The sequence below is a fragment of the Candida metapsilosis genome (assembly GCF_017655625.1).
Source record: "Candida metapsilosis strain BP57 chromosome Unknown scaffold1, whole genome shotgun sequence".
NCBI classification, from domain to species: Eukaryota; Fungi; Ascomycota; class Pichiomycetes; order Serinales; family Debaryomycetaceae; genus Lodderomyces; species Lodderomyces metapsilosis.
The window spans coordinates 3241399-3259974 of record NW_027138159.1 but is presented as its reverse complement, the minus strand read 5'-3'; the positions used below and the strand labels follow the sequence as shown (position 1 = coordinate 3259974).

At 37.8% G+C, this 18576-nt stretch overlaps 11 protein-coding genes across 11 annotated transcripts; 5 read left to right on the top strand and 6 right to left on the bottom strand. All coding sequences in view use genetic code 12, as the record gives it.

Annotated features, from left to right (window-relative positions):
• Positions 1 to 386: 386 nt before the first annotated feature.
• On the bottom strand, positions 387 to 776 carry I9W82_001442 (uncharacterized protein; the record flags this gene model as incomplete). The annotated part of the gene is made up of 1 exon (XM_067690188.1): positions 387 to 776. One exon carries the CDS (start codon positions 774 to 776, stop codon positions 387 to 389), a length of 390 nt encoding a protein of 129 aa, XP_067551463.1.
• A 722-nt stretch (positions 777 to 1498) lies between these two features.
• I9W82_001441 (uncharacterized protein) lies at positions 1499 to 1879 on the bottom strand (the record flags this gene model as incomplete). The annotated part of the gene is made up of 1 exon (XM_067690187.1): positions 1499 to 1879. One exon carries the CDS (start codon positions 1877 to 1879, stop codon positions 1499 to 1501), a length of 381 nt encoding a protein of 126 aa, XP_067551462.1.
• A 419-nt stretch (positions 1880 to 2298) lies between these two features.
• I9W82_001440 (uncharacterized protein) lies at positions 2299 to 2514 on the bottom strand (the record flags this gene model as incomplete). The annotated part of the gene is made up of 1 exon (XM_067690186.1): positions 2299 to 2514. One exon carries the CDS (start codon positions 2512 to 2514, stop codon positions 2299 to 2301), a length of 216 nt encoding a protein of 71 aa, XP_067551461.1.
• Positions 2515 to 2605: 91 nt separating this feature from the next.
• On the bottom strand, positions 2606 to 3025 carry I9W82_001439 (uncharacterized protein; the record flags this gene model as incomplete). Its single annotated transcript, XM_067690184.1, has 1 exon — positions 2606 to 3025. One exon carries the CDS (start codon positions 3023 to 3025, stop codon positions 2606 to 2608), a length of 420 nt encoding a protein of 139 aa, XP_067551460.1.
• A 580-nt stretch (positions 3026 to 3605) lies between these two features.
• On the bottom strand, positions 3606 to 6161 carry PRP5 (DEAD-box RNA helicase; the record flags this gene model as incomplete). Its single annotated transcript, XM_067690183.1, has 1 exon — positions 3606 to 6161. The coding sequence occupies one exon, from the start codon at positions 6159 to 6161 to the stop codon at positions 3606 to 3608; it is 2556 nt and encodes an 851-aa protein (XP_067551459.1).
• A 765-nt stretch (positions 6162 to 6926) lies between these two features.
• On the top strand, positions 6927 to 8768 carry I9W82_001437 (uncharacterized protein; the record flags this gene model as incomplete). Its single annotated transcript, XM_067690182.1, has 1 exon — positions 6927 to 8768. The coding sequence occupies one exon, from the start codon at positions 6927 to 6929 to the stop codon at positions 8766 to 8768; it is 1842 nt and encodes a 613-aa protein (XP_067551458.1).
• Positions 8769 to 9025: 257 nt separating this feature from the next.
• On the top strand, positions 9026 to 10519 carry TAF60 (Taf60p; the record flags this gene model as incomplete). The annotated part of the gene is made up of 1 exon (XM_067690181.1): positions 9026 to 10519. The coding sequence occupies one exon, from the start codon at positions 9026 to 9028 to the stop codon at positions 10517 to 10519; it is 1494 nt and encodes a 497-aa protein (XP_067551457.1).
• Positions 10520 to 10564: 45 nt separating this feature from the next.
• Positions 10565 to 13453, bottom strand: I9W82_001435 (uncharacterized protein; the record flags this gene model as incomplete). The annotated part of the gene is made up of 1 exon (XM_067690180.1): positions 10565 to 13453. One exon carries the CDS (start codon positions 13451 to 13453, stop codon positions 10565 to 10567), a length of 2889 nt encoding a protein of 962 aa, XP_067551456.1.
• A 188-nt stretch (positions 13454 to 13641) lies between these two features.
• I9W82_001434 (uncharacterized protein) lies at positions 13642 to 15972 on the top strand (the record flags this gene model as incomplete). The annotated part of the gene is made up of 1 exon (XM_067690179.1): positions 13642 to 15972. The coding sequence occupies one exon, from the start codon at positions 13642 to 13644 to the stop codon at positions 15970 to 15972; it is 2331 nt and encodes a 776-aa protein (XP_067551455.1).
• An 846-nt stretch (positions 15973 to 16818) lies between these two features.
• Positions 16819 to 17463, top strand: I9W82_001433 (MARVEL domain-containing protein; the record flags this gene model as incomplete). Its single annotated transcript, XM_067690178.1, has 1 exon — positions 16819 to 17463. One exon carries the CDS (start codon positions 16819 to 16821, stop codon positions 17461 to 17463), a length of 645 nt encoding a protein of 214 aa, XP_067551454.1.
• A 335-nt stretch (positions 17464 to 17798) lies between these two features.
• Positions 17799 to 18530, top strand: I9W82_001432 (uncharacterized protein; the record flags this gene model as incomplete). Its single annotated transcript, XM_067690177.1, has 1 exon — positions 17799 to 18530. The coding sequence occupies one exon, from the start codon at positions 17799 to 17801 to the stop codon at positions 18528 to 18530; it is 732 nt and encodes a 243-aa protein (XP_067551453.1).
• Positions 18531 to 18576: the final 46 nt, after the last annotated feature.

Below are 18576 nucleotides of genomic sequence, written 5' to 3'. Positions count from 1 at the left end.
GCAAGGATCAAGCAATCAAAAGCAATGTCATGTGACTTTTGCATCCTTCAAGTAGGAGCATTCATGATGAATCGAATAAGCCTTTAGTGAAGATTGTAACAACTAATACTTTTATAGAATGCGAAACTTGTGGTCGGGCTGAGTGCAGGCCCAATGGGGTAGATTCTACCTTGTCGCCTTAACCCCCGCCAATAGTTTAGAGGGAAATTTCTACTACGAAACAAAACGTATGTAATTGATAAACAGCTGCAGTGTATGAATATACCTGTGTGTAAGTTGCCGAGCTCACAGAAGAGAGGAGCGGGAGCAAATTACTAGATAAGCGTAAGAATGGATATCAATTGTCTTTAACTATTTCTTCCAAGTCCTATAAATTCTAATACTACCTATTTTGATCGTTTAACACTGGTACGTTGTTTCCCGTGACTGAATACCTGTTTAAGAGAGCTTAAACTCAATGGTGTTCTTCGATTAGCTTTGGCCTTTTTGACCGCTTCATCAATCTCAGCTTGACTGTACCCTCCAGACTCTAAAAACTCCAAACCCTTATCATACAACAGCTCATAACGCGATCTCCAAGGTGTAAAAAAAAAGTCCTCATTCAAAACAGGATCATGACATCTTATCTCTGGGGGCCATGAGTCCCTGCATAAATATGAAACCATCAGATCAAAGTCTCGTTCTTCTTCTTCTGTGTTAAAGTTATAGGGTCCACGATTGAGATTTTCAGCAAGAGCAAGTGCGACAAGTGACAAAACAATAATGGAAAGCTTCATGATGTGGTGGTGATTGTGGTAATGAGAAATTTACACTTAGTCGAGAGTAGTAATCTTATATACTATCAAGGTTAAGCACCACGCTGTCCTTTAAGCTGGCATGAAAGGAAAATCTGCCCCTGACTTTTTAGTTATGCCAAATGATATCATGCTTTTGTGATTCAAATTCTTTCTATTCCTTCCCAATAACTTACACAACTGCCAGTGTCAAGATAGTGACATTTATCGGACCTGAAGATTTTCCAGGCCAAGCAACGTCTGTAATGCCATAAGTTGGGCCTGAGATCTTGCTGGTTGGTGCTTTATTGTGTGATACGTTGTGATTTGTATTGTAATGGCATTGTTCCATAGATAGGACCTTTGATTCCTGAAACCGAAGTTACTGGAAGTAAAAAGTGGTGGCAAAAAGACAACCTATCACCGAGGAGCTTTAATTTATGCTGAATCAATAAGAAGGCACTTTCAAGTACCTACTATGGTATTGACGACATAAGAAAGCTAGACTTCTATCATTATGGCGAAGAAGTCGTTGATGTGAAGAGGGACAGCTCAAAATATTTCTCTCGATTCTTCCCAAAGGGGGAAATTGCCACATGACTTGCATTCGATCCTCAGTATGTTCTTTTTTTAACGTAAGTATAGTCCCTTTTGGTCAACCAAAATGAACCAATAATATATATATCACATTTTTATACAATCATTAGCTATTCAAACTACTTAAATTATTCATCAACACAAGTGAAAGTAATATATGACCTGTAATTCTCGTAATTCGCTTCAACCCTTTTCCCTTTTTCTTCGTTGCATCTCTTCTCGTATCCTGCAATATCAAAAGAGCCTTCAATACCAAGTGGGTTAAACAAGATCCACTTAGCGCATGACACCGCATCCTCATTTAAGCACAAGACTTTGGGCCTATTCTTTCTTCTATTGAGTTTTTTTAATAGCCGCTGAACTGAATATTCATCGTCTTTTTCATAACGAAAAGCTTCATCATTACCAGTGCTTTTGCAATTCAAAGCTAGTTGTTCGATGGCTTTAGGTTGAATGAATATTGACATAGTGCAAGCCGTTAAAGCTGCAATGGTGAGATAAAATTGCATGGTTGGTGAAGTGTAGATTTGGCGTGGAACTTTCAAGTGGTAAAGAAGTTTTTATAGGGACTTTTGCAACCGGCCCCTTCCCCCAAAAAAAACAAAAGAAAACAAAAAAATAAGTCACATTTAAATAAGGAGACGTAGTTAACACATTTGCATTGGTGACCAATTTAACAGAGTCAATCTACAAATAAGATTTGATGCCATTAACCTAAAGTGTTAATTTCCTCACAAAAATATATTTTGTTATGCCAAATTACTATTAAAGATATTTTTGTTATGCTCAATCACTATTAAGGAAGTTATTACTCTTCTAACATAAATTAATTACATGGATGATCATTTCCCTTAAGTATGAAACATGATTCAAGAGATCAACTCTTATAACCTATAAGATATTCTTTACAATAACTTATTATCGACACTCAATCTGACAGTTGCATAGTCTGATAGTGATCGTGGGTTACATCATAAGAAACTGATTTATCAGCAGCTCCAGTTTTTGAGGATTTCCAAGGATTACTATTGGTAAAACTCTGATCATTTGACGAATCGTTGTCACCATTTGTTTGCGACAAGGTTCTTTTACCAGATTCAGAATTAGAACCCCTCCTCTTAAACCATGTCAATTTTACCAACATTTGGAATCGGAATCAGGTTGTGTTGAGGACTTGGACAACAAGAAGAACTGTGACCTAAACCCAAACAATTTAAACATTGGAACCGAAACAACTAATTCACATTTTGAGTGGTAACAGATTTCGCTCTCCAAGTTGCATTAACCGTAGGTTCATTAGTGAGGGTATTCTCCAAGTCAGGATGCACAGTAGCGAACCTTTTCAATTGGGCAGTAGATAAAACAGGATCATGGGTTTCTAAGAATTTGGAAACAAATTTTGGTTTTGACAAATTAAGGTTTTTGATAGCTGATTGCTCAGTAGTGTCCAAATTGTCCATAAATTGTTCCAATTGATTCTGAATTGCAAATTTAACCTTCAATGTGACCTGCGGATCTATCAATTTTTCCCAAAAATCTGTTACAATTTTCACTTTATCGTGTGCTTGCATCACACCATATTCAGCAATAAGATTCAAAAACAAATCCTTACTAGCAAATCCCAATTTTCTAGCAGGCAGCAAAATTTTTCTCATCGACAGTTAAATTCAAAAGGGTATCCAAAATATTATTGTACTAACATTATAGATTAGGATTTTCATTTTTAACAACATTACCAAATTCAATACTAACACCTTCTGCAGTATGAACAATATTTTGTTTCCATAATAAATAGCTACCCTTTGATGGCAATTTCAATTCAGCAGGAATCAGCAAACCATTGAATAAAGTGTAAGGATTGATTATCATTTAACAATCTCTGTATCTGGAAAAGTTTTATGATACTGAATGATGACAGTAAGCAAAATTCCAGGAGAATCACAGAAAGGCTTCGTTATTCTTCTTCTTTATTCACATTTCCCTCGTTAATTAATCACAATCATAGTCTGTGATGCTTCAAGTCTGTCGAATTATGAGTTGCCAACCATTCCTTTCAAGTCTTTCTAATCTAGGTCATTTTCATTCAATTTCATGAACCAACATTGGTCACGATTGGAAAGCACACAACTTAATTCTCAAGCATCCAAATTGATCTATCACCCCCGTCTATTGTTATAAAGTTTGTTTACTGTTTCTAGTTTTATAAAAGACTGATATTGCGTTAATACCCTAGCTCTATACAGTATACCGACCACCAACAGCACCCCCACGATCATCAGCCGCAATCGAATCAATACTCTTCAACATTCGTTCCTTGATCAATGCAATTGCATCCTCAATTGATTTCCTGGTCAACCCTTCAACCAAAAGATAAAGCTTGGGCTCGGTATCTTTGTCGCTGTTGAACTTATGAGTTGGTGGATAATATTGGCCCCTTGTAGTGATTGATGTTCTACTACCTTCAATAATTTTGGTCAATTGTTCACGTTGTACAATATCCCATCTCACTTTCTGTGGCAAGTCGTTAATTGTAATTCGAGAGAAAAACTTGCACTTATCTGGACCAAAAGTTTCTGGGGTATTTCCTTCAATGATTTCAAATGTAGGTAGGGTCATACTAGATGGTGAGCTTTCCTTATTCTTGTTTGATGTGCCATTCTCCTTGGCATGCTCTGCCCCATTCGCCTTATCCTCTGCTTCTTCGCCATACATTTTCTTCTCCATCTTTAGTTTATTTTCACGCACCTCTTGTAAATTATCCAATCCTTTACCACCAAATCCAAATCTTACCTTAGCACCACCGGCTCTCACTTTTTGATTAAATGAATCAGCAATGGCTTGCAATTCTGGTGCTACTTCACTTGAGCTCAATTTCAATGCTTTAACCAATACGTTTATCTCTCTCTCTTGGTCTTTTGAAACAAATGTTATAGCAATTCCGTCAGCACCAGCCCTTCCAGTACGACCCACACGATGAACATAATCTTCAAGGTGACCAGGAGGATCAAAGTTCACCACTAACCCCAAATTTTTGACATCAAGACCACGAGCAGCGATGGAAGTTGCAATAAGAATATTGACGCCACTATCACTAGATGAAAATTCTTTGATTGCATACTTTCGATCAATTTGTTCTTTACCGGCGTGTATAGCCACACATGGTAACCCATGGCTAAGTAAATTAGAAAGTAGTTTGTCTGCATCGACTTGCTTTTCAACAAACACAAGCACTTTACTATCTTGATGAAGATTCAAATGCTCTTTTACGGATTCACGGAGGATCTTTACTCTTTCTTCAAAGTACTCAGTATCCGATTCGTCTAAAAGCACAATCTTCTGCTCGATTTCCTTAGCAACTACACCTACACCCCCAACAATGACTTCCACTGGATCTGACAAGACTTGCTTTGCCAATATTTCCAATTTTCTGGGAAAAGTCGCTGAAAATAGAACTGTTTGTCTATCAGGACGCACTTGTGATAAAATCTTTCTAATCTGTGGCTCAAATCCTAAATCAAACATTCGGTCAGCTTCGTCCAATACGACAAAGGTTGTACGTCTCATTGAAGTTACTCTACCACCATTGGCTGCTAGTAAATCAATCATTCTACCAGGGGTGGCTACGACAACATCAACACCTCTTCTTAAATCACTGATTTGGTTCTCAATCTTAGATCCACCATAGCAGCAGGTGACTCGTTTTTCAAGCTTTTTAGTAAAGTGCAAAACTTCTTGTTCAATTTGGAGGGCCAATTCCCTAGTTGGACTTAAAATAATGGCAACCGGGCCATCTCCACTAGCCAGTGGTGCTTGCTCTTGCATGTGTCTTATCATGGGCATAGCATACGCTAGAGTCTTACCTGAACCAGTTTTGGCGACTCCAATCAAATCTCTACCTGATAATATTATTGGGATGGTTTGTGCTTGTACGGGTGATGGCTTAACAAACCGAAGTTGATCATGAACCACTGATATTATATTCTCAGGTAGTAGCAACTGAGACCATTTCGTGAATGGTGGAGGTACATTGTTACCTCTAACTCTGATATCATCAAGGACCAATCTTAAGAAACTCATTTCATCCTCAGACATGTGTGACAATTCAAAAGGAACTTTATAAAAATTTTTCTTAAACGGAGGGTAAGAAATTTGTGAATGGTCTATATCTTGCAATTCTTTTGTAGTGTTTTGCAACTTGGCTAATTTTGAGTCAATCAAGCTTTGTAAATCTGTATCTTCATCTCCGCTTTCATCATCAGTTGAGTTAGTCTCGGGCAATGTCTCATCTGTGAAGCCTTTATTGTCACTTGAATCAATTGATTTCATAAATGCGTCCAATTCATCTTCTTCTTCCTGCCCTTGTACATCAGAGGCATTATCAGGTATGCCAAAAGATGAACTTGGTTTAACAAACTTCAACTTCTTTTGCTCTGTTTCCTCACTATCAAAGTCAAAGTCATCAATTTTCCTCTTAAGTTGCGACTGAGATTTTTGAGTCAATGCATGGGGTTTTTTCAACACCTTTATTTTAGTGCCTGATGCAGCTGCTTGTGGTCGGGCAGGACTGGCAACCTTTTGCGACCTTGACTTTTTCCATTCTTCTAATCGTTGTTGCCTCTGCTTCTTCTCTAACTCAGATGTGCTACTTTCTTCTGATTGAGTCGATGGTGGTGTCAGTTCTTTGCTTTCTTGTTGTTTTTTGGCTCGCCATGCTGCCAATTGTTCACGCCGTTTTCTTAAAACTTCATCCTTTGACTCTTTAGTGTTTGTTTGGTTAGTATTTAGATCCATTTTTTGGATAATAGACAGTGTTAATACTTCTGCAGTTATGTTACACACACAAGATATATTATAGGTGATGATATGATCACAGACAGGCTTTACAGTTTGGTGTTTTGTTGGTTGTAAAATAGAGTAGAGAGATGAGAAAAATCGAGAGTCAGGTAGCGCAACGTCGCAAAAGGTGCTACGTGTCGTCTAAAATGTAATTGAGTCACAGTGAATAATTAAAGCAGTTGATTAAAACGATAAGAGATTAGTCACAATCTATACGACATGATCCATTGTTAAACGATGAGCTGTATAAACCCCTATCTTAGATCATATGAGTTTAACCCAACATTTACATTTGATACTACATTGGAAAAGAAATTTTGTTGAGTGTTGGGAATGTATTGTTTTAAATTACCCCTAAAAAAGAAACGAGAGTGTGTGACGATGAGTGGGTGGTTGGATAGACGAATTGAATACATACATGTAGGTACATGTGATTAAACGGATGACTGTTGATATACGAAAAAGTGGGCTTTGAATAATTTTGGGTATATAGATCACCTGTTTTTCCTGTATATAAAGTGTATACCTATAATTAAAAATTTCTTTCTTTCTTTTTGTTCCGAAAAGAAACGATGGAAGAAGAAGAAGATACCAGAGAGAAAGAAAGAGAAAATTATTTTCAAGCAACAGTCCTTCTTTAATCGAACCTTTATAAAAGTATCATAATATATCCATATCTAAAAGATATATCTACTACCTAACATACTTTACAGATCAAAAATGTTTAGGTTAATAAATACTTCACAAGGGTTACGTCCCTCACTCATTCTGAAGATTAAACTAGCCAAAAATGGATCTCCTAGCTCAACTTTTACGACTCAAACTACAACAACCACACCATCCACTTCGTTCGACTCAAAGCTATTCTTTAGAAGCAACTCTACTGCTTCTACTATTCTGTCTACATTCCAAGACAAACAACAACCTATTGCCAGTGACTTTAAAGAGAAATATCCATACTATGAATACAAACGTCATCAACCAAATTATGCCACTCGTTGGAGTCAAAGAGATTCCAATACTTACAAAGACATTGAAGAGATCTCTAACCTAATTCAGGATGAGAAATTTAGACAACTGATGGCGGAAAAGGATTTGTACAGATATGCGGCAAATTTATATAGCGCCACCATAACACTGAGAAAAACTAGATTGGGCAACTCAAGAAATAGAGATAAAGATCAAGCCAGTGCTTTTAAAGAAGATGTCATATATCAAACAGCCATTTTGAACTTAAGTGAATTAGTTGCTGCTGGTGATTTCAACAATGTACTATCAAGTCGTATATTGTTTAAAATCTTTGGAACTTTATTGCAATTTAAATTAAATGCTGAAATTATGAATTTATGGGAAACTGGAGTTAGTCAATCTGAGAAAATGGCAGATAATGGTATTGGTCAATTGTATTTAAGTCATGATGTTTTATCAATTGTACTTCAAGTGGCTTATGAAACTAAAAGGTTCAACTATGAGGAGATTAAACTGATTTATAACATGAGTGTGAATGAAAATGAGCCAGTGCATCCATTTTTATCAGATAGAATTGGTCAAGTTGCAATTATGGAAGATGATCACGCTAGAGGTTTGGACGCTTTAGAAGAATTGATGACTTTGTATGAACAAAATCCTCAAGAGAAATCCATATTGGGAGGATTGGCTCAATTGCATTTATCATTTATTGGACAATGTAAAGATGTTGTTATTGCCAAGAGATTTTTTGATAAAGCCGTCGATAGTGCTGAATCTTTACCTTATGTCGTTGTTTTGAAAGCACCTTATATGGTTTCATTTTTGGAGAATTGTATCAATGCTGGTGATTCAATGGAGGAAGTTGTTGAGTTGTGGAGTCGTATTTCAACTCACTATGGTGAAACCAGTGCTGCTACAAACTCATCAAAACTGGCCACTATCAATGCAGGATTGTTCAAGTTGTTTTTCAACAAGTATCCCGAACCAAATGAAGAGTCTATCAAGCTTTTGAAATTGATATTCACCAAATCTCCCAAGATTGATGAAGTGTTTTTAAACACCTTGATCTCAAATATGCAATGGACGGAAAAGAGTTTAGTTCAAGATGTTATTGATGCTTTTGATAAGTTTAACGTTGACAAGAGTATAATTTCCCATCGTGTTATTTTAAAACAAGCAGGACAAGTTGATTATTCTGTACCAGAAATTTTACAATTGTGGAATAACTTGTTGAATAAATTGGATGTTGAAAATTACAAATATATTGCTAATGCCGATTGGTCAGCACTTCGAGCAGCTACTGCATTTTCTGAACATTTCAAAACTAAAGAAAGATTGGGATTATACTTATCCCTCGTTAAGACTTATAAGAATTATATGCAACATAATGGAGCTTGTATTAATTTCATTAGAGGCTGGATTAGAGATGCTAGTGTATACAAGGAGATTTCAAGAATTACAACAGAAGAAAATCCACATTTTGAGAATGAAGTTGCTATAGAAGTTCCTCATTTTAAGAATTTGAAAGAAAATGTTGATTATAGGAGTATAACTAAAAAGATCACTGATGCTAATCCAAGGTTACTTGATTAAGTGAGGTTACTTTTGCACATTATTTGAGTGGTTCTGATTTTCGTTTTTTTTTTATTATATAGACTTTATTAATACCTAATATAAATGTACATAGAGATAGTCTAATACGATTTAACGATTCTCCTAGCAGCTACAACTTTGAATGGTGTAGGTGTTCCCTTGTCGTGTGCGTGGGACAAAATTACAAAACTTGAACAGATGAAAAACTATACACAACCAACTCTTCTGTAAAAGCACCACAACAAAGATACATCACAATGGACGCAAGAGTGCCTCTATCACATTCATTATGGTCACCATATGATACAGTCAAAGACTCGGCTGATTCATTAGGCATCAATCTCCCCGATGAGGCAGCCAAGAACCTCGCCATGGATGTCGAGTATCGTATTCACGAAATACTCGAACTAGCAATCAAATTCATGCGTCATTCAAAGCGGAAAATGTTAATGACAAGTGATATAGATTACGCTTTGAAAATTCTCAATGTTGAACCGTTGTACGGTTATGATAATTCACAACCTTTGAATTTCAAAGAAACAATGGTTGGAGCTGGTGGTCAAACTTTGTATTATCTCGATGATCAAGAATTAGAGTTTGAGAAATTGATTAATCAAGAGTTGCCAAAAGTGCCTCGCAGGTGTAATTTTACTGCTCATTGGTTGGCTATTGAAGGGGTTCAGCCTATGGTTCCGCAAAATCCATTACCTTCAGATATAAAGAGTTTACCTCCAGCTATCCGAGGTGCTACTTCTTCATATTTGGGTAATGATATCTTGACGTTGGGAAGTCATTCAGCTACTGGTGTGGATGGCCAAGATGGAACTGAAGATGGATCAAAGAATAAGAATCCAACTGAGAAGGACTTTGACACGAAACCACTCGTCAAGCACGTTCTCTCCAAAGAGTTGAAATTATATTTCGATAAAGTTGTTGAAGTTTTAATATCTACTGATCCAGAAAAGGAGAGTTTGAAAAATGCCGCATTAACTTCATTAAAGTCTGATCCTGGTTTACATCAACTAGTACCCTACTTTATTCAATTTGTAGCTGAACAAATCACAAATGAGTTAAGAAACATTGAAATCTTATCAACCATGTTGGAAGTCATTTCCGCTTTAGCGGACAACAAGACCATTTTCCTCGACCCATATGTCCATGCATTAATGCCATGTATCTTGACCTTACTATTGGCAAAACGTATTGGGCCCATCGTCAAAGAATCAGCTGAAAACTATCAAGAAACATTGCGGAACCAACTCGCTGTTCGTGAATTCGCCGCCATCTTGCTCGAACACGTAATCAAAACTCATGGTTCATCATACTCTACATTACGACCAAGAGTAACTCGAACTTTATTACGTGCTTTACTTGACTCGACTAAACCAGTGGGAACCCAATATGGTGCATTGTTGGGATTGAAGAATTTTGGAAATGAGGTGTTAAAGTTGGTACTTGTGGGCAACTTGAAAATCTGGTATAAATCAGTAGTTGAGCAAAATCAATCCCAATTTGAACGTGATATCTTGATAAATACTGTGCTTGATATACTACGGAAACTAAGTGTTAAAATCGATGCCACTGGCGGTGAGGAAGATAAAATGGATGTAGACGATGGGTCTAATTTGTCAGACGAGATAAAGGATAAGTTGAAACAACGAATTGGAGAGCCCTTGGCACAATTAGTACTAGATCAACCAGATGCTAAAGATATCGTAAGAGGAATATTCTTTGGTGAAATAGCGGTATAATACACAATGTAATTATAATCTCATTCTATAGATGATACAAAGTCATCACCGTCTTGAGTATGTCAATCTGGCTTTCTTTTTCTTTGGGTTAAGAATCTCATCTGAATCATAAGCTGCATCTCTATCTTCCTCATTTTCTTCTTCTTCCCCTGCTTTACCTCGTAACGATAATAGCCCCGTGCTAGTATATGCATTGAAAATAGGCGACTCAGAGATGGCAATTGGATCACCAGGTTTCGTTTTATGCACCAGTGGAGATGAGAAATTACCACTTTTTTGAAAATTGATTGGTGATTTAAACTCCCCTTCGTGATTTTGTTTCATGAATGGTGACTGATGCAGTCGCTGTTGTTGTATTGGCGTAGCTTGTATATCAGGTAATTTGCTAGATAACGCTTGAAGCTTGGCTATATTTTGTACTGGAGTAGCTTCTATAACTGACGCATCAAGACGTTTTTGCAGTTGTGGAGTTTTACGTTGTGGCGTTGCTTCCACAATCAAGTCGTGTGGAGATTCCACGGAAAGCGAAGGAAGATCATCTGACTGTGGTTTCCTCGGTGTAGCTTGAACCAATGTCGTGTCATTTCTTGGAGAAGAAGCAGCGGATGCAGCAACAGACGCGATACCGGAAGCTACAGATTGCAATCGTTGCGTCATCAGACTAGATGCTGGTTTCAAGAATGGCGATGAAGCTGCATCATCATTGGCGGGACTAGTAAAAATAGAGCTAGTCACTTGGCTCTGTTGCACGCTGTTTTCATTCAGCCTAGGTTGTTTACTAACCGGCGTGAAAATTTCCATATCAATTACTCTTTGTTTTGCTGGGGTGGCTTCCACTTGAGAAAATGATCGTAGTAAATTACGTCCACCATTAGATCCAGTAGCGGCGACTCCACTTGGCAACGCATCACGACCTGGCTTCATTGGCGTTTCCGCCACATGTACCTGTGAAGTCATTCCAGATCTGAGCTTGGCCGGTCCCTCACCTCCAGCCAAGGACTTGCTCCGTTTAGCCTGGCCGAAAATTAATGAAGATGAACTTGTCGCCAATGTTCCGCCACCATTTTCCAAATTCGAGCTAATTTGCTTCTTTAAATGTGGGGGTTTGAAATTCAAATCAACTTGTCGTTTATCCAACATTTCACGTGAAGCTTGGCCACCAAGACTTGATTTAGATCTCTTTAATGATGCCACTGAAATGTCCTTGATCAAATGGTTTTCATCATCTCCCTTAAGTAATGGCTTTCTCTCCACTTTTGATCTCTTTTTCTCTGTGCTTCGACCTTCATCATTTTTATCATTATTTCCTACCGTTTGCTTATCAATAGACGATTCCTCTAATCTCTCTTTCTTTTTACGCTTGCTCTTCGTCTTCAAACTCTTGTGACTGGAAGTCAATTTCATATTTGTATTCTTTGTATTCTCAATCACATACTTTATCAATAATGGCAATATTTTGCCATAATATGGCACCAAAACATATGCCAAAAATCCATAGCTCAATGAAGAGCCTCCAATATTCGTGCTTTGGCCATCTAGTTTATCTTGCTTTTCAGGAACCAGCAATATTTCCCACAAGTTCAACCTATCAATCAACCTATTCAAATACAAATAATGAGAAAGCTCACGATCAAGATCATTCAGTGTGTCTGGACCCAGTATCGTAGTCGGCTTAACTCGTTTAGTCTTTTTCTTGTCCTTGTTATTGTTGTCTAATTTCCGTTTCTTTCGGACCCGAACTAAACTCACTTTCTGATGATCTTGACCTCGTTTCAAAACCTCATTCAGTTTTTGCAAATTGCGTTTTAAAAATGCTTTTTCATCGATGTTCCAAATCTGGAATATTTCAAACAAAATAATTATTTGTAATTGAGCTTCACGGATCTTCAATTCTAGTAGCAACTTTTGAAATTTGTCATGATCAATGCCATTTGAACTACTCAGGGGTAGTTGTGCTTTCTTACTGCCGTTGTTGCCTCCTTTTACAATAAACCCAAACCTCTCTTTAAACTTCTCCTGGTGCCAAACTTCACAATCAGATAAAGTACCAACACTTCCTGCACAGAACTGCCCATGTGACTTCCCATCATATCTTAAATCAAACTTATCCATACCCAAAACCAACGAATCGAGAATCGTCAACGTAAGCGAGACATCTCCTTGACAAAGGTTCTTGAATCGAGTTAACGAAGTTTTGGGGAAGTAGCTTAAAGGTTCGTTAAGCGAATACAATGAATGATAGTATCGGTTAGTTATGAAATATAATGGGTCTTGACTTTCTTCATGTTTTAAAGGTGATGTAAAGTTCGATCCGGTGTTCAGTAGGGTGCCATCGTGCTTTTTCTGATTCGATGGTGGCTTCATTGAAAACAATTCAATTTCCTCATTCATCGCAGTTGTTAGCAGCTCCTCATCTTCATCTTCACGCAGCTGTTGACTTACATTGACTAGGTCTTCTTCGTTTGAGATGCGGTAGATTTTATCTGCCATATTGTCCTCATGTACTGGCTCATTTACCTTGAAGACGCCAAAATACTCACCATCTCCACCTTCATTAATGTAACTTCCATCTACCATTCTCCCACCTCCCTTCAAAATCGGAAACACAACTCCCCAGTGATTAAACTTATCATCAATTTTAAATTTCAACTTACACAACCAATACCCATTGTGTCGAAGTCTCCCCTTGGAAGATTTGAAAATGTGCAAGATTGGTACAATTGATGAATTGTTGCTTTTGTCATTTGAAAGATCCGATAGTAGACTTTGATGTGATTCGAGGGATGTTTGTGTAGGAATTAAATGGAGTATTGATTGTAAACTGATCGTGTGAACCGCTGTGATGATAATCTCGATATTATTACTAGGATCTAGTATTTTGAATGTATCTGTATGAGCATCTTCATTGGTCTCTTTAACTGTCGCTTGATTCATAATACTGTGAATGGAAAGGAATGCTATCCCAGAGTCATCCTTGCCTCAAAGTTTGTGTAAAGACGAAAACTCACTGCGACAATGCAGAAAAAAGTGGAATGCCTTAGTCTTCTGTATTACAAGCATATCTTCAGATATATATCTCCTGGATATAACCAAAGATACCACATTGAGGTAGCTGCTGCCTAATGAAAGATGAAACCCTGAATAAGCTTGAAGTCAGCTTGAATTCTTTACCAAATGAAATACTTCAACGTATCATATCCTGCGCCGGAGTCAAAAATATTATTCAATTGCTCAGTGATAGAGCCTTTCTACAGCTGAACCAGGGGTTAAAACTGGCAATTAATCATCAAGTTGAAGAAAAATCATGTTATGAATACAGTAGTCAAGTTGCAGATCCACGCTTGGGCATGAAAAAACATATGTTCTGGGATGCTTCACAAAAATTTATGGAGCTTTGGAAGAAGCACCAAGCTCTAGACTTTGACAACTACCAATCATTTTTGGAGTTTTATAACTACTGCGTGGAAGAGAGGCTCGTAGTAAATTGCAAAATCGCTTATGATGTGAGTACAATTGTTGATTTCATAGAGTATGAAGAAATAATGCTGAAATTGAGAAATTGCGGTAGCATTGGACTATTATTGTCTTTGAACTTTAAAAAGTTGGGTTTCATTGAAAATTCACGAATTTTGAAAAGCTTCAGTCATGTTAGGGACCGTGTATTAGAACTATCACTTGCTGGGTTGGAGAACATGGTACTTGACTTGAATTCAAGAGCTTTGGAAGGAATTCCTTTGAGAATAAGTGACTGTGAATTTAGCAGCTCTCTAACCAGCTGTTCTAATTTGATTGAGTTAACGTTGCATGATCAGTCATTCGATATTGTTGACCTTCCTCAATCTTTGAAGATTCTTCATTTGTATTATTGCTTTATCCATTCTTCAATCCAAGATAGACGTGAAAACAGATTGCCAATTCTCACACACCTAACTTTCCATCATGACGATGATTATATATATGATGGCGAGGAAGGTGATATAGAAGATGTTGAGAACGCACTCCGAGATTTAATCACTGCCGAAATGAAAAGTATTGAATTTATGTCTCGTGGTAAGTGGGGCTACGATGAATGGTTTGTGGAGATGTTGAAGGATATTTCCACCGAAAAAGGTTTGCAATTGGAATCATTGTCATTAAATGGTCGTTTTGAGGATCCTTTGATATGCTCTTCCAGATCTTTCAAATTCAAAATAGAGTACGACTACTATTTACGCCATTACGATATTTCTGAAGGTGAATACGTTCCGTGTCCGGAATTATGTCGAACTTTAGAAACTTTGTCATTATATGGACCGGAGATCAAGGCGTCAGATCTTTTGAAGGTTGACCCGGCCTCATTGGAATATCTATACTTGTACGGCTGTTGTGTTAATGAAAAGTGTGATTTGAGTAATTTCAAGAAGTTGAAATACCTTCATTTGCGTGAAGCCGGCCTTAAACGCAGGTTTAATGAGTTCTTTTTCCCCAAATTACTCGAGGTGTTGTTACCCAGATCACTCGAGGTGTTGATATTAACTGACTACGATCAAAAACTTATTAACCAAGTCGCATTTCCCGACAATCTAACAATACTACGTATACACTCTTACAGGGTGGCGTCGTTGGATGAAGTCACTTTTCCGCCATCGTTAATGGAGCTAGATTTGGAAGGCAGTGAAATTCACCATTTAAGAGGCGAGGTATTTCCTTCAACACTAAAGCGTCTTTACGTGGGGGTGACCGAAAGCGTTGATCTTTCCAAAGACAGGCGTGGAAACTTGCTCCAACTCGAGGAATTGCACCTTATAAATCGTAATGAGAACGGACTAATTTGCACGCTTCCAACCAGCTTGCGGAGTCTTAAATTAGATTCGTTGGGTCTGTCAGTTTTCAATGAAATAGGTGATGAGTTGGTGTGGTTGAAGTTAGATCACTGCAGTTTTGATTTGAGAGACCTAAAACTTGGATCTAAATCCAAATTGAGCTACCTTTGCATGTCAGGATGCGTTGACAAAACATTAGATATCGATTTGCCGCAGTCACTTACGGAAGTGATTTTGGATTCTAACGATTTTTCAGAATTTCCTACGCAGATTGGTCATCTAAAAAACTTGAGGATTTTTAAATACAGTTCATCAGAGAAGAAGCTCAATATCGAGTTTTTCCACAATTCGTTAGAAGTGCTTAGTATTGACTGTCCATTATATGAACTTGAATTGAAGTTCCCGGAGGGCGACACTAAATTGAAGCAGCTCAATTTGAGCATGAGGGGTTTGAAAGATTTGACTATGGAATCCATTGGACATAAAGAGAGTACGAAACATAGTAGCTTGCTTTCAATTAATTGCAAAACCGAGAAGGCGGTAACTGAAGAGGAATTACTGGCATTAGTTCCCACCTTACCAAAGTCTATGGTTGAGTTACGAGCTTGCCGTGGAGCTCATGAGGAGACAGAGAATTGCTTGTCTCGGTAATTTCTCTCTTGAGCGTAACTACTTATTCATTATGTATATAATTAACCATCTATTTTGCTAGTTCAACACCAATTTACGGTGTTTTCTTCGCTGAACAACTACAGGGCACATTTACCCTCAATGAAGAATACTCGCTCATACATTTGGCTATGCCATGCCATTTCGTACCATGTGGATAACTCTTCTCTCCAAGTTGTTGAAACTCGTAGTGCACTTGTAAGGAAAGATATAGGGATTCTGATGACGTAATACAAAATTAAAACAATAGAATTGTGGATGTTTTGCCAAGAAATATTACGAAATATCTATAACATTTAACATTTGGTACCTCTTCAAAACTCCAGATCTTGAGTTGTATTGATGAGGGGTTTGGGCCCCCATTCAAGCAGGCTGTGGTCTATTTAGTTCAGTGATCTTACTGTGAGTTTCCACTACCTTGAAAATGCTTGGGCTCGATCAACTCTCTTGAAAATAGTATTTTTGTGCAATATTTAACCGCTGCACACAAACACGGCGTTCGTGCAGAAGGCTTAGCTGCAAACGATTAATGATCTAAAAGTTTTTATAGATTAGATCGGAATTAGACTCATAACACCTAACGCCGTACAATGTATCCTACAGGAAGCTCATTGTTCAGCCTTGTAGACGATTAGGCTTACCATCTACACACTGTATTTGCAAAGTTTTTGTGACTCACGGCCAAGAATTATTCCCCTTTGTTTACTGTATTGTATTGGATTGATGACCCCTTGAGCATTTACTACTTAAAGTCAAGTGTTTGCACTATCTACAAAATCATGTCTAGGGAAAATAAAATTAGAGCCTACAGTTCAACTATCTACAATCATGGCCATCACAAGGAGAACAGTTAGTATCGCGTTACGCACGGCCGAAGCTTTATTCGCCGTCATTATATTGGGTCTCAGTGCAGGTGTATTAGCAGGCTACAACACCAATATCCCTAGTGTTACATTCAACTTGATCATTTCAATCTTTGACATCTTTTGGTTAGTCTACATTGCATTCATTGCACCTAAAGTCTTTGCTAATAAAACCCAAACCGCCGTCGTTTTAACATGTCAATTGATAATTTGGGTATTTTATCTTGTTGCTTTCATCCTTATCCTGAGCGATTTCCCCAAGGATTGTAACAAGGCAATCTATATGCGTGACTCGATTGATACTTGTCGTGCCAATCAGACGATTTTGGCTTTCGCCATTTTGAATTACGTGGTGCTTAATACTGAGTTGGCATTGTTTTATAGCTATACATTGGTTCCTGAAAGCAAAACTTTTGGAGGTAAACATTTGTTGCAAAAGACAACTTATCATTGGGGCACATTGTTTACAACTGAGATTACAACTACCGGGTGTTGTACTGGTGCTGGTGCTGGTGTCGATGCGAGTGATGCCGTCGATAAAGAGAGTGATGTCTCTTCTCGTAACTTTGATGAAGAAGCTGCTGTTGGTAATCGAGATGTGAAAGCGTAGGCCACAGTACACAATTGAGTATTGTATGTTTGATATTAGAGAGTCAGTTGTATCCTGAATGAGCAGTGTTTTTATACACTTTTATAATTAATTTGAATTTCAGTTCTTTCAACTTTCTTTTCATTAAGTATAAACCTATTACTTCAGGAGGTACTCACGTATTCAGAATAACAACAGGGTTTCTAGTTTCAATGTAGAGAAGAAGTGGTGAGTTTTTGGTTGCAAAGAATCTCACGCACAAACAACTAAGACACAGAGATAGAAAGAAAAAAACAAAAAAAAATAATGAAAAAGATTCTTCATCATCAACCATCATCAAAATCTCCACCACACCAATGTCGCTCATAATAAAAAGATTCGCCACATCCTCTACCTCCTCCTCGACCCAACCAGATAAAAAAGCCCAAGCAGCAGCCGAACTAGCCCTCCAATCCCTAAAAGACCTCGGCTCACTCATATCACCCACATCCTCATCCGACGAAGAAACTCAACCAATAGACACAAGACCCATCTACGCCAACCCACACAAATTTGCCCACCTTTCACTCTTCCATCAGGGTCAAGTCGTGAATGAATTACAAGCGAAATATGATCGCAATTGGCACAGATTAACGACGCAAGATAAGAAGTTGGGCTATTTCATCTCGTATGGAAACTGGGGTGTGCGTCAACGGTTTGATAATTGGAATGATCCAAATTCGGCGCCTTTGGATCTACCATTCCGTGTGCCTTCAAAATTAGCCAAAGTGAATCCTGTGGCTTCAGATGTGGTTATGCTGTTGGAGCCAGTTAAATTGAGTGAAACGCCCGTGAGGATTGATCAGTTTGATTATAGGAAAATGGACCCTGCTACGAAATTGTGCATTTTTTTCATTATTTTGATTGCAATGGTTGCTATTTATCGTGATAAGAATATTGGTGAAGAGGGGTTACCGGTTGAAGTCAAGATTCAAGATCACTATGAGATAGAGAGACAAAGGGAATTACAGGAGAAGCTTAGAGAAATTGAGGAACAGGAGAGGAAGCAAAGAGAAGGAAGGAAGTGGTACTACCTTTGGTTAAAGTAGAGTAACACAGACTTGTACATAAACAATAGAGAATAACTACATAGAT